At 45.2% G+C, this 13,389-nt stretch overlaps 2 protein-coding genes across 2 annotated transcripts in view; one reads left to right on the plus strand and one right to left on the minus strand.

Moving 5' to 3' along the window:
• Window positions 1-13: 13 nt before the first annotated feature.
• On the minus strand, window positions 14-9,490 carry LOC6593731. Its single transcript, XM_002019073.2, has 12 exons — window positions 8,348-9,490; window positions 4,849-5,081; window positions 4,053-4,418; window positions 3,795-3,990; window positions 3,633-3,734; window positions 3,380-3,575; window positions 3,132-3,320; window positions 2,923-3,065; window positions 2,546-2,868; window positions 2,327-2,482; window positions 2,095-2,259; window positions 14-2,036 (listed from the first exon to the last, which is right to left on the minus strand). Exons 1-12 carry the CDS (start codon window positions 9,286-9,288, stop codon window positions 979-981), a joined length of 4,068 nt encoding a protein of 1,355 aa, XP_002019109.1. The 5' UTR covers window positions 9,289-9,490; the 3' UTR covers window positions 14-978.
• Window positions 6,194-13,389, plus strand: part of LOC6593730 (sodium/hydrogen exchanger 9B2) — a 37,160-nt gene continuing 29,964 nt past the window's right edge. Inside the window, exon 1 of the mRNA XM_002019072.2 lies at window positions 6,194-6,212. The gene's annotated coding sequence lies outside the window, so the exon portion shown is untranslated. The remainder of the gene's footprint in view (window positions 6,213-13,389) is intronic.

Raw genomic sequence — 13,389 nt, forward strand, 5'->3', positions numbered from 1 at the left:
ATGGATCCTTGGAATGATCGGTTAATGTGCCTCCTTGAACTATGTGCCACTATAAAAACACTTCTGTTGGTTTTTTACAAACATATTGCTGGTTATCTGTACCCCATTAGTTGTAAGACGTCTATCGAAGGCCAGTTACTGATTTTAAAAAGCCCCCGCTGCTACCTGTATCTGAAAGCACTGGTTTTTAATAATTTGGGCTTCTACATGAGTGGCTCTAGTGGATGAGTTCTGATCAGCACAACATGGCTATGATTGCCTGTCTTACGTTTGAATGCTGCCTTACTCCGATCTTATGCAGTATATCAGCGGTGCGCGGGGTTCGGTATGTTGTTTTTTGTGCAATTCTTGATCATTCTCTTAAGCAGCCTTCTCAGCTGCTGGTGATTTTTGTATTACATATGTATTTCATACAAATAGAGTCAATATTTTACAATACATTTAAATACAGTATGCGTATCATAGTTGTAGTTTATGGTATTATAAATAATTAAAAGCCAGTTACATATATATATTTTCCGATTTTGATTTCGCTAATTATTAAATAACAAGCAAATACAATATAATACGTGAATCCTAATCGTACGTACGATCGAAAGGAACATAAAAACTATACACACAATGATACAATATAACACTTTCGACGAAATGATTCCTACACTTGAATTTTTCCACTTATATTTCTCACATTCCCACGGACTACCAGGAACATTTACATAATGTACAAACATACATACATACACATAATACATACAGTTACATCGATTTTTTGCATCATCTTCTCACAAAACAGAGCACATACAGAAAAAGGCTCTAATGCAGAGAGAGAGAGAGGAGGGGCAGTTTGTGTTGTGTGTGTGTTTTAAATTAGAGAGAGAATAAATCAAGAACTGATCCTCAAATGAGTAGAAGGAAACGAGATGAAATGAGGGGCTTACATTGTGATTAGTCGTAGTAAGAGTTGGAGGGTAATGCATGCTAGACAGAGATTTCCTGAATATGTACACGTTTCTTGCTCCCGCTGCTCCCTGGACCCGTGGTCGCACTGCCCGCAGTCCCCGTCTGCCGCAGTATACCCTGTTGTTGCTGCTGCTGTTGTTGTTGTTGCTGTTGGGCAGCAAGAAAAGATCGCGGTGGGGGCGGCGGTTCGGGTATGTCATCATCTCGCATGATCTCAGAGTCTTGGATGGCCGCCGCCTTGACGGCTTCTTCGATAGCCTTGAAAGACATCTGATCTGATGACTGGACTGCATAGTCGAACTGCTGCGGACTGTTGAACTGCAGGCTGTTCTCCACAAAGGATCCGCGCTTGCTGCTCAGCGCCGACGTGGACTCCATTAACGTGGGAAGGGCATTGTAGGAGACCATCTCCAGGTGGCTATCCGCCATTCCGATGCCTGGTTTGGTCTTCAGCAGATCGAGTGTGCTGGTGGAGCAGGCGCCCCAGCTGTCCATCATGAGAGACGTTTGCCCAGAAACCGACACCGACGACGATGGTGGCAGCTCCACAATGAGCTTCTCCTCCTTCAGCTGCTTGGTCTTCTCATCGTAGCAGCTGTATTCCCCAAAGACAACACCCACACCGCCCTTGCTGTCCACCACAGTGCCGCTGAGAGAGTACGCATCTGCGTGATCACCAGATCCACAACCACCAGGTCCTCCTCCACCACCCCCAATTAAAGCATTCAGCTTGAGCATGCTGGAACTTTTGCTGGTATCGCTTTCCTGCAGCTCCTCCTTGGTTTTCGCATCCCGCGCACGCTTCTCGCGCTGATGATAGATCCCCGCAAAGATGAGGACATTGAGGATGAGCAAAAAGCAACCCACGGCCACTGTAGCAATCAATGCTGTGGTGTAGCTTTGGAACTGTTTGCCGCTCAGCCGCCGCAGTAGCTCCAGATTGCCAATGATGCCCGTCGAAGCGGTGGCCAGGTCCTTTTGGGTCTCCACCCGAGTATGTCCTCCAGTTCGATTGTCTTTCGGCGCTTGAGTTGTGGTCAATTCGGAGACGGACATGGCTCCATCGATGCCACATTCTGTAAGAGATTCAATGTCAGCAGATTGCCATTTTTTAATTATAAAATAAAGATTAACCTGTGGTGGTAGCTGTGCCGCTGATCATGGGATTCAAGGCTTGCGTTACATTTGCACTAGGTGTCTTTGGCGGTGGCGGCGTTGTCGTGGTCGTTCTACTCTTCTGTATAATGATGATGTTATCATCTTCTGCTGGTTTCGTCTGCAACTGTGGACGCACAACGCCTAAAAAGATAAATCAAGTGAATATCTATAGCCTGGAACGAAGCTTCCTTTGGAGTGGATTGCTAACCTTCATACAGATCCCTATTGTTCATATCATCCTGGAATTGATGATGTCTCATGGACTGGTCATTGATATTGAAATGGCGATGTAGTTGAGGGATGAGGTTCAACCACATGGACAGCTTATGGCCGCGATAATGGCTCTGAATGTTTGCTTTGTTGCCTGCAAAGGGAATAGTTATCATAAAACCAAAAGATTTTCTGTTAAATGGCCGTGATAGCTTACCCAACTCCACATACAGCTGGTTGACCACATCGTAGGCGTCCCAAAAGGGAAGATCATCACCCTCGTAGCTGCCCACATCCCGCTCACTGGCCAGCCCCAGCTGGGTGAAGGCACCATCATTATTACTCCGCAAACGGCGTCGTATATAGGAGCGTTTCTCATGCATGGCATTGCTGCGTCGCTGATTGTAGAGCACCGCCAAAGTCATCGCATCGCTGAGATGTGGATTAGGGACCACAGCTGCCGAGCGTTTCTTCTGCTGATGCAAGGTAGCATCTTCTGAATTACCCAAGGCTGTTTTCTCAGTGGATTGGTTCGGATTGCTGTCGAATACGAGAGTTAGAGGAAGACTTCATTTAAGAGATGTTTTCGTTTACCCTGTCTTGGCAAAGTTGGACAGATATCGCAGCATTAGGCGACCGATTTGACGCTCCTGAGTTGTGTAGTTGTGTGGAAAGAGCGGGGATATGGGCAGACCTAACCAAAAAGGCACATCTTCGCCACGAACAGAGCCGGTTCTCTAAGGATTCGGTAAGTAAACGGTAAATATAGACTTCATTGATTGTTTTCCCAGTTGAATACCCACCTGTGGGTATTCCTCTTCGACAGTTTTGTGCTTAAAGTGCAGGAAATAAGTGCGACCCCCGCGGAGGCTGTGCATGTAGCCGAGCTTAATCAGAGGCGAAGCCGTATGGCCATCGCTGAGGAACTGAAGGGTGGCATCGCGGGAGCTCAAAGGATTTCGTATGGCTTTCTCCCAGTCGGTGTACTCATTCTATGGTATAAAAAACGATTTAAAATCAGGTATTTTAATTATAAATTAATTGAACCCACCTTCAAGACGGCAAATATTTCATTCAAATGATAATGAAAGTTATTGCGCACAAAAGTGCGTAGAATGCGATCACGACGCGTCTCATTAAAGCCAAACTCTAGGTCTTGGGCACTCAAATCCAGGTAGGATTCCACAGAACTAAGGCAGAATATGAGGTCTCGTTTCGGAAAGTTTGCATATTCAATTCCTGAAGTACTGTTTACCAGAAAAATAATTAAAATATGATCTTAGATGCGTTTCGAATCGCTTTACCTAACAATAGCTGACCCCAGGGGCAACGTGGTGCTGCCCAAGGGATTGGCAACGGGCGATATAACAGTTCCATCCACAAATGGAGCGAAGCCGACCAGGAATCTGAAATGAAAGAGATTACATTTGGGTTGGATACGCTTAAAATAACCATCTCTCACATACCGTGGATGATCCACCTTGACGGCCAGCAGTTCGGCCACGCTTTTGGTTCGCAAACAGGGCGCCAGATCATCGTACAGCATATCGCCATGGCAACCCGTCTGCTCTGCCACGCGCCGCTTCACGAAGAGTGGATTCTTTTGTATGGCCCAGGGCGACAAGGCGGAACCACTGACCAGAACTGTGCGCTGTATTAGATCTACAAAATGAAAGGTTAAAGGTTGAGGAAAGACTTTTTTCTGATCTCTGATCAGATCTTACCACTCGACACTGGAGAGACAACCAATATGTTGGCCAACACGGCACCCGTGCCATAGCCGAGCAGCGTAATGCTTTGCGGATCACCCCCAAATGCCGGAAGATTCTCCTTGAGCCAGTGCAGGCCTGCCACCAGATCCATCAGACCAAAGTTACCTTGGGCGCTCTCCTTGCCGCCGGTCTTCAGGAAACCAAAGATCCCCAGGCGGAAATTGATTGTCACAACGATGACATTGCCGTGGGCCGCCAGCTCGGAGCCATCGTACGGATTGCCAGAGTTCCAGTCGAACGATTCGCCATGTATGAACACCACAGTAGAGAGTTTTGTTGCCGTTGTTTCTGCACTCTCAACATCAGCGTCCACATTGCCTTTAGGGATGGGGGGAAACAGGATGATTAATGCGATAATTGACTAATTGGGTTCATCGCTATCACTATCGCTGCTGCAGCTGTGTTTGCGGCTATCGGAGCTGCCAAGTCCACAGCGCTTGCAGTTGTTGATAATTATATTAAACTGCAATGCACTACGGAATTGAGAGCCACGACACCAATGCAGTAACGACCAGAAACACCGGATTAAATATTTGCAACAAGTAAAGTAACCCCAAATGTTAATCGCCGCCATGTTCATGCACAAGTAACAGCGTTTTCCCCTTTTCGTTTTTGTTTTTTTTTTTAGCAAAATGTTAACACACGCGTCCGCCAGAGAAAAAGAAACAGGAGAGCGGTAAGTACATTTTATCACTTTGTTTCACTTAAATTTGCCGGAAAAAACGTATAAACTTTGCCTGGCACTTACGTTTCGAGCGGCGCGTCTCATAGGGCACATAGATATTAAGGTATAAGCAGTCTTCCGATTGGTTCTTGAGCAGCGGCAACAGACGCCGCAATTGGGCCAGACGGGCGCGCGGCACCTCCAGCAGCGCCTCCGGCCCGTTGGGTGGAATGGGCACGTTCTGTGGACAGACGGGCGAGAATCGATCCGCATTGCGAACCGTTTTCCAAGTGGATGGTGTTATGGGAGGCATAAATCTGTGGCAAAAAGAGGGCGCGCATAAGTAAATATTCAATTTTCGGCCACTTGTGAGGCATCACGTTTTCATGTGGTCTTCGGGGTCGTGTGTGCTAAATATGTGGGCGTACGGGGGTGTGTGGTGGCGATTAAAGGAAAAGGATTCGTTTGGCTCGTAAAACACAGAAACTAAGTACCCGCCCATCAATCAAAAGTGCAAACTGCCTTTGATTAATTGTGCAATTTTATTGTTTTGCGCTGAAATCCATCGATCAACCATCATCAGCGTGAGGGTCCGTGTGGAGCGGATGAGCCAGGAGGGGGGACAGATGATTGCACCAGGGCTGGCGGAGCGATAAGCGGTAAATGCTGCTTTGTTGTTGATTTTATGACACGCGATAATTGACGCGAAACGTTTTGATTGTTTCTTTTTTGCTTTTGTGGCTTTCCCGCCTCCTTTGTCTCTCCCTCTCGGTTTATCTCTCTCTTCCCGCCCCCTTGGCAAATGACAGACAATGGACCGCAGAAACAAAAAGCTCGCCTCCCAATTTTGTGGCAAGCAGAATTCTTCAGCCATACGTGTACGTGATGGCTGTTGGTGTGTGTGTGTTTGTGTTTCACGTTCCTAGTTTTGGGCCCCGCACATCTGTAACCCGTTCGACATGCACCACAGTAAAAATTAATACTTTTTTTGTGGGGTAAAAGCCCTCGCAAAAGTTTCACTTTAAACTATTTTTAAACGAATATAAAAATTTTTTTGTTTTCGCTACTTTTTCGAGCGTTAAAAGCAATCGTTTTATTGTGTGTGTATTCGTATATCGTAGTTTTTTAACTTCCACATATACATGTGTACAAATTCGACTTGGCACGTTTTTCACTCTGTATTTTGACCAAAAAAAAAAAAAACTACGTGTATGCGCTGCTAAAAACATAAATATTCATGCTTGCTTGACTACATACACAATTTTATCTAAAACATTAAAAGCTTTCAATTAAATTCAATTTTTGTGTAAATATTTTTGCTTCCAGGCTGCACGGAAAGACTCTAAAGGCGAATATGTATTCTAGATATGATAATAATTTTCTTTCGGAGAGAGGGAAGAACCCCCGTAGAAAACAAATATTCTGGAATCATCGGGAAGATCAATGAGGTAAGAGTTTGTACTTTAATATATCTACATTTATATATAGTGTGTTGTATTATATCTATTTAATCTAATGGACATCTTTAATAGAATATACACACCCCCCCATTATAATCATATATGTACATACATTTAGTACATAAAAACTATGTATATAAAACAATGCGTCAGGGTCTAGGGGTCTCCTAAGCTTGACTTCTCCCCATTTATTTTTATTAACTTTTTGTGAATTTTTGATTATAAACTTTGGCGACAGATGCGTTTGTCCCCCTTGGCTTGATTAATATTGTAAGCTCTCGCCTGCTATCCAGCCAGCCATGTATTGACGGTTCGTCAAATACCACGTTTTATCGGAGAAAAGAAAATACCACTCCATACTCTCCGTCGTGCAACACATGCCGCGTGGGCCGTCTGGGCTTCCCACAAGGTGCCCTGGCATTTCATTAAGTTCTGTTTGCCGATTTCTGGCATCTGTTGCTGCATGATAATGAACCGCATTCATAAACGACTTCATTTCACTCTCCATCTACCATTTACCATCTACCCCGGTGGGGCTGGCGTCACATTCCTACCACACGGAAGTAATTAAAGAACAATTTTCAGGAATTGTGGCTAAGCAAACATCAATGGAGCGAGCGAGCGAAAGGAGGCGATGAAGGGCCCTTTAAGTACTTCATCCAATCGCTTCATCAAACACACTTGTTGTTCATGCATGTCACACAAAAGGTTTTTGCTTTTGCTTTCGGTGTGGCTCCTTCGAAACCAGGCTCCTGACTTCAGGCTCCTGCTTCATGTACATGTCTGTGTCCTGTACTGTACATGTCTGAGCGTGTGAGTGCCGTGTGCAAGTGTGAAAGTGCCCAAGTAACGGGGAGGCATGGGAATGGGGCGGGAAACTTTTGTAATATCCCCCACAAAACTTCAGTTTGGTCTGAGTTCTCTCGTTCGAGAGTTCTTGTTCGAGAGTTCTCGTTCTCGTTCTCGTTTGCGCCGTTCAATGGCATCAACTGCTCGAAATGGCTTATCGAACTTTTTGTGTGTCGTGTCTCATGGAGAGGTCCTTGGTGGAAGAACTGCTGCTGCTTCCAGGACCTGTCAACTGCTTCATTATTAATTGGGTAAACCATTCGCTTATTCGTACTGGGGAATAACAAAGCAAATCGTGCAGTTTTCTTCTTCCGGTTTTGAAATCTTTCCACAGAAAACTAACCGAATAATGAAAAGTTTTTTTCTAATTGTTACGTATACGTGTACGTAGGAATAAGGTTGTAGATTAATTCCAAGTAGCACTTGGGCTTCATTACGAGCCAGAGCGGTCGCCGTGTGCTCCTTCGTATCCTGTGTCCCCATGGAACTTTAAATCCTCAAAGCTTTGGGATTTGCGCGACCGAGGTGGCGCCCGGGCCAGAGCCAGAGCCAGTGCCAGTGCCAGTGCTAGACCTAGGGCCAGGCCAGAGGCCGAGATCCGTAAAGTCCTCACTTGCAGGCAAGCGTTAGGTGGGTGTAAAAAGTGCTAGGACCCCCGGCAACAGCAGCCATCCACACACATATTTCATGAGAATAATTATTAAAATTGCTTTGGCTAAACTTCTGCTGCTCTGTGTGAAAAAAGTTTCGTCTGAGCGAGGCAAAAGAGCCTGGAGACGACCCCCATGTGGCGTTCAGATTGCGTGCCCTTCTACCATAAAGATGGGATCGTGAGAGCGCCATAAACTGCCTCGACTTCGCCGGTACACGACAACGACCGATCAGGAATTATTATTATTACAAAGAACACTTACAGAAGAGATTAAATCTAAGCTATAGGTCAAAGAATTTATGTAGCTAAGGCAAAATTTACTTCTCAATTTGTAACCATTCTACGAACAAAAGAAAAATCAATGATTAAGTCACCTTCAATGTTACCAGACCATAGTCTATTTATATGCAAAAAATTAAAAAAAAATGTTTGTACACCTTTCCTGGAAATGTTCTACCACTTAAAGGCAACTCGTACCGTGTTTCACGATGTTGTCTCTATTTGAAAAGAGATTTCACTTCAACCACGCCACAATCCACGACCCGGAAAACGTAATCTTGTGCAACATGCCTGAGCCGGAGCCGGAGCACACACACACACAAACAACTCGATTTTGACTCACCTGAGACTGCCCACAGGCGCCGAGGCATAGGGTATGCCGAGAAATGCCTCCACCAGCGGCGTGGAGCGCACCACAATCCCACGCAGCAGGCCGTATTTGGTCTTCACCGTATTGCCGCCGCCGTGCAGGCAGTCACAGCAGTCCGGCCAGAGGCTGCTGAGCAAAAGGAGCATAAGCAGTATGCCTGGTGTCAGCTGGTGCCGCCAACACGCCTGTGGATGTCGTATATGGGAGTGCGAGGGTGTATGTGGATGTGAGTGTCTTCTATTTTGGACTGGATCTGCTTCTCCTCCTCCTCCTCCAACAGCTGACGCTTCTACTGACGTTGGTGACATTGCTGACGCTGCTGATTGCCATGGCTGGTGCTGATGCTGCTGCTGCTGCTGCTGCTGCTGCTGATGCTTTTGATTGTGTTTGTCGGTTGTGGAAATCTCTAGAAATCTTTTTAATGTTATCAGTCTTATAATGCAAATTCCCGTTGCCACGATGCGGGCATCCGTTCCCGTTCCCATTCCCACACCCATTCCCGTTGCTGTTTCCGTTTCCGTTACTGGCTTCCTTTTTGCTTTGGCTGCTGGCAATGCCACTGCCACTTCCACTTCCGTTTCTTTATCCGCTTCCGCTGCCATTTGCTGCACCATTGATGCGCAAATAGTTTTAATATAACTCATCAAGGAACCGAAGAAAAAGTAACCATAAATATGTAAAAAACGCGATTGAATTATCTTAGTTTGTCTTAGTTTGCTCCTAGTCCTAGTCCTCGAAGTCCTCGTAGTCCTCCTAGTCTTCGTCCTCGTTGCCGTCAAAATCAATTGGCCATGCCCGCTTCCTGTTGGGGACTTGGATGGAGTCTGGGACTGGGACTGAGACTGTGGCTGTGGCTGGTGGAGAGAAGCCGCTTGTGCGACATCCACGACATCCAGGACATGCAGGACATCCATGGCTGCGTTCGCTTCATTTTGACAGCAGTTGTGCGCATGTTGAGCTTGTGATTCACGTACACCGCTGACATGGTTAGACCCTAATGCTTTGATTTCAAATATTATACACTGAACGTGTTGGCCTCTGCTCCTCTATTAGAAATGCAATTTCAGTGCCTGCTGCTGCCCGTCTCCGTCGCCGTCGCCGTCGACTTGCTGCTGCTGCTGCTGCTGTGTCCGGAAGTATCTGGAAATGTGAGAAAGCAAATTTTCAACATTAACTTTAGCTTCTAAAATGACCTGCAATTGAGAGAGAGAGAGAGAAGGAGAGAGGAGATAGAGTCTGGATATAGATATGTGTGCTCTGGGTCCTCTGTGTGCTGTCTGTATTCTTTTTATGAGATTGCTGATTGCTGTGCAGACCTTTACGCCGTCAGCTTCGGGTCTTAACTGTGCAACGCATCAGAGCGTGGCATCCTTAAATAGCCTTGGTCAATGGGGCCTTGCTTGGCGCCCACTTTATGTCTGCCGCCACCTGAAGACAGGACACGTTTTGTGGTAGTAGTGGATATGGAGGGGGGCTGTGTTCTGGGGGACTGCGACTGGGGATGATGCTAGTGATGCAGGTGCAGGTGCAAAGCGTTTTCCTTTGCCATCGTTTGACCTCCTCACCTCCTGCTGCTGGTTCAGCACCAGTGCTGCCACTGAAGCTCCCAGGGCCTTTGCGCGGGGTGCACAAGATGATGATGGACGTGTTGGATCGCTGTGAACTAGTTCAGGTGTCTTCTTATGAAAGGTGCAAATACAGGACTGAGGCGTTGGATCGATTTAAACTATTTTTAAAGAGTGCGGCAATTAGGGAAAGATGGTGTGAGATTTTCAACATTATTATGATCAAGTTTGTACCAGAAAATTGCAGCTAAGACTAAGAGCCTAGTATTGGGGTAGCTGTGAACTAGTTTTAGTATTTCAATTCGGTTGGGGATCTTTTTGAATATATTCCTTATCACATCCCAAAAAATGGTATAGTAGATGGAGAAGGACTTTGGGAATTGCTGTATATTGTTTTTGCATTCTCGGGAGCTATAAGCGATCACTGCATCGACAGGGACCGAGCCTCGGGCCTCGCGACACCTGTGGCCTCTTGTCGAAGTACATATTTTGGAGTAATGGAAGCTGTTCTAGAATTAATATTCACATACATATTTGCATTTTCATATCCATACAAAAAGCCTTTCCATAACCTTTTTCCACACATTACAATATTAATCCCTAATGGGAGATCCCACGCCCTGCCACTGCCATGGACAAAATGAGGTGAAGAGGTTTTATTTGGGTTAAGATAAAAATGTGTAAATCTGTCAACCTTTTAGGTGTTAATTTAATGTACTCAGCCGCTGCGTTGTTCCTCGCAAAATAGAGAAAAAGAGAGAGAGAGAGACACACAGAAAAATGTTGAGTGATCCGGAGGGGGAAACGGAAGGGGAAGGAGAAGCCTCCTCTATCCCTAACACAAATGTTATGGACTCTCGTAAGCTCTTGTGGGTCTCATTAACAAATGTTTCCTTCGTTGTTATGCTGGTAGGTTCCAGACTTCAGCCTCGGTTCAGGACTTGTCCAGGATGAAAGTGCTCTCTAAAGCTGCAATATATCTTGTGGGTTCCGGACGGAACAGACAGAGAGAGAGAGAGAGAGAGAGACAGAGAGCTCTTTAAATCCGTATATTTTATAAGGCTAAACAATTGGCAAGAATAAACGAATGAATGCTGCAGACCAAACCAAAGCCCAGCAGACAGACTCATCTGGAGATGAGACGAGTTGAGCTAAACAAACATACATTTCACTAAATTGCAGCCATAAAACTAAAGTTTAACTATGGAACAGCACAGCACAGCAGAGCAGAGCACAGCAGAGCACGGCACAGCAGACGGATGCCCATGGGCAGCTTAACATTTTTCCATCCCCCCTTCCCCGCCATATCATGGCATCTCCTCTTTACTTCTGAAAGGAAAAGAGTGTGTGCCTCTCACAGTCTGTGTGTTCCTGTGTGTGTGTGTGTGTGTGTGTTTGTTGACAACCGAAAATGTCGGCACGTTTTTAACGTAGAAAAAATTGTTCGTGTCTTTACGCGTGACTGTAGTCTCTCTCTCACTCTCTGTCCCTGTCCCTGTCGCTGTCTTTCTCTGTGTGAGTCATGGCCTCAAACAGAATGTTGGGATTTTCAAATAAATTTCCACTTTTCAATTAACTAAAAGCTGAAAAATGCCATTTCTTCGCAGAAAGTAGCAGCATCTAGCAAGCAGAAGAGGAGGATTTATATCTGTACAAGTTGTTGAAAGATTTTTGAAGCTAACTTAAGGTTTCCTGTATGCAAAAAATATTTACGTTTTTCGTTTTATTTATTTTTTTTCATTGGAAAAGATGTCTTTCATGCGTTTTCTTCGGGCCTTTTATGCCCGAGAAACCCCTTTCCTTCTCTGGAGCGCTACATAAATGGGAAATCTGTAAAGACCGATAAAATTGCATATTTTTGCATGAAAGGCGTTGGCCTGAAGGGGTGTAAAAAAACGGTGGGATAACGATGGCGAGGGGCGACACGCAGGCATTTATCCAGGCACCCGTGAGGAGATGCACACATATGGGATGTGGGTGGGGCAAGGGTTGGATGGTTGGAAAATGGCAGTGCAAATAGGAAATGTTACGGTCTCGACTTACTCAAGACTCTGTGCCCTGCAGCCTCAGCCTCAGACCCGCTCCCATTTTGAATGCCAAGAAAAATGATGGAAAAAATAAGCAGACGAAGAAGGTGGAAAGCCCCTGCCAGAGCGTCGACTGTTTGTTGCCCAGCTCTGCTCTGGAAATTGCTGAAATACCAGAGATGGTTTTTTGCCTGGGCTCCCAAGAATTCTAGGGAGCATTCTTCTCGGGCAGCTTCTGTCGGTTTAAAAAGGTGCAAAAATCTTTAAAGCTAATGCCGGATCAGGGTTTACCTGGAGTTTCCATTGGAAACTGATGGAACTGATGGTAAAAATAAGCAGACAAAGCCCTACCAAAGTCGACTATAACTCAAAATCGCTAAAATACCAGAGAGAGAGGGAGAGATAGAGGGAGTTTTTCTGGGACGCCAAAGGTATGCCAGGGATTCCTTTGGACATTCTCTGAACGCCATTTTATTGCACAGAAATCTTTAAACTCGATGCAGATCAGAGTACTGTATGCAATAACAATTTTTCACAATGTAACGAGCATTAAGAAGTGGCAAAATCTACCCACAGGATGCGAGGGTTGTCCTGCCCCGGACGGACGGGACGGAGACGTCTTGTCATTGCCATTCGCTCGGCGAAAGTTTCTGCATTAAGCTCAAACTCGAAATAAAAGTTGCAGGAAGACGCATTAAAAATTGTTGCATTTTACAATTGTGGAGGAATTGCAATTGTGTAATGGCAATGTCAATGGAAATTGTGATTGTGCTGTTGCCATTGGAATTGGAATGGCAGGAATGTACTGGATCCCAGGGCCGACGATGTTGCTGCTGCTGCTGATGATGATGAAGATGCGGGATAATGTTGGGTGCTTACTGCTGAAGCGACTTTTAATAAGTTTCACAAATGAATCTCAGTTAAATTCATTTCTTTTCATTTTTGTGCTGTGGATCAAGCGACAGACAGCTCTAAAGAATAACAAGGACAGCTGAAAAATTCAAAGGAAATTGAAGAAAATAAATGCCAGAGCCAAGCAATATCTTTCGTTTAGTCAAGCATTCAATTGATTTTCTTTAACATGAGGAGACTCCAGGAAATACGCTCAAACCGAGGAGCGGGAGGCCATTGCTTCTATTGTTTCTTTGGAACGAAAAACGGAAGATACATATTTATGAAAATAAATAAAAATTGGTGGTCTACCATCTCCGACTCACATCTACGACGAATAAGTTTTTATTGCTCAGAGTTTATTCTCTGTGTTTTTTTTTTGTTTTAACCAAACATTTTTCCATTTTTCATTTCCATTTTTGGGCTACTAGAAGGCGCACAAGGAGAATTTTGATAACAATCTGCAGACTGCTAGTTGAATAAATGCTTCGCTTTCAACAACTTTTGAATGTCTGATGTGTTCTCTCTCCCC

Source organism: Drosophila persimilis, unplaced genomic scaffold (genome assembly GCF_003286085.1).
Source record: "Drosophila persimilis strain 14011-0111.01,24,50 unplaced genomic scaffold, DperRS2 tig00000124-arrow-pilon, whole genome shotgun sequence".
In the NCBI taxonomy this organism is placed as follows: domain Eukaryota; kingdom Metazoa; phylum Arthropoda; class Insecta; order Diptera; family Drosophilidae; genus Drosophila; species Drosophila persimilis.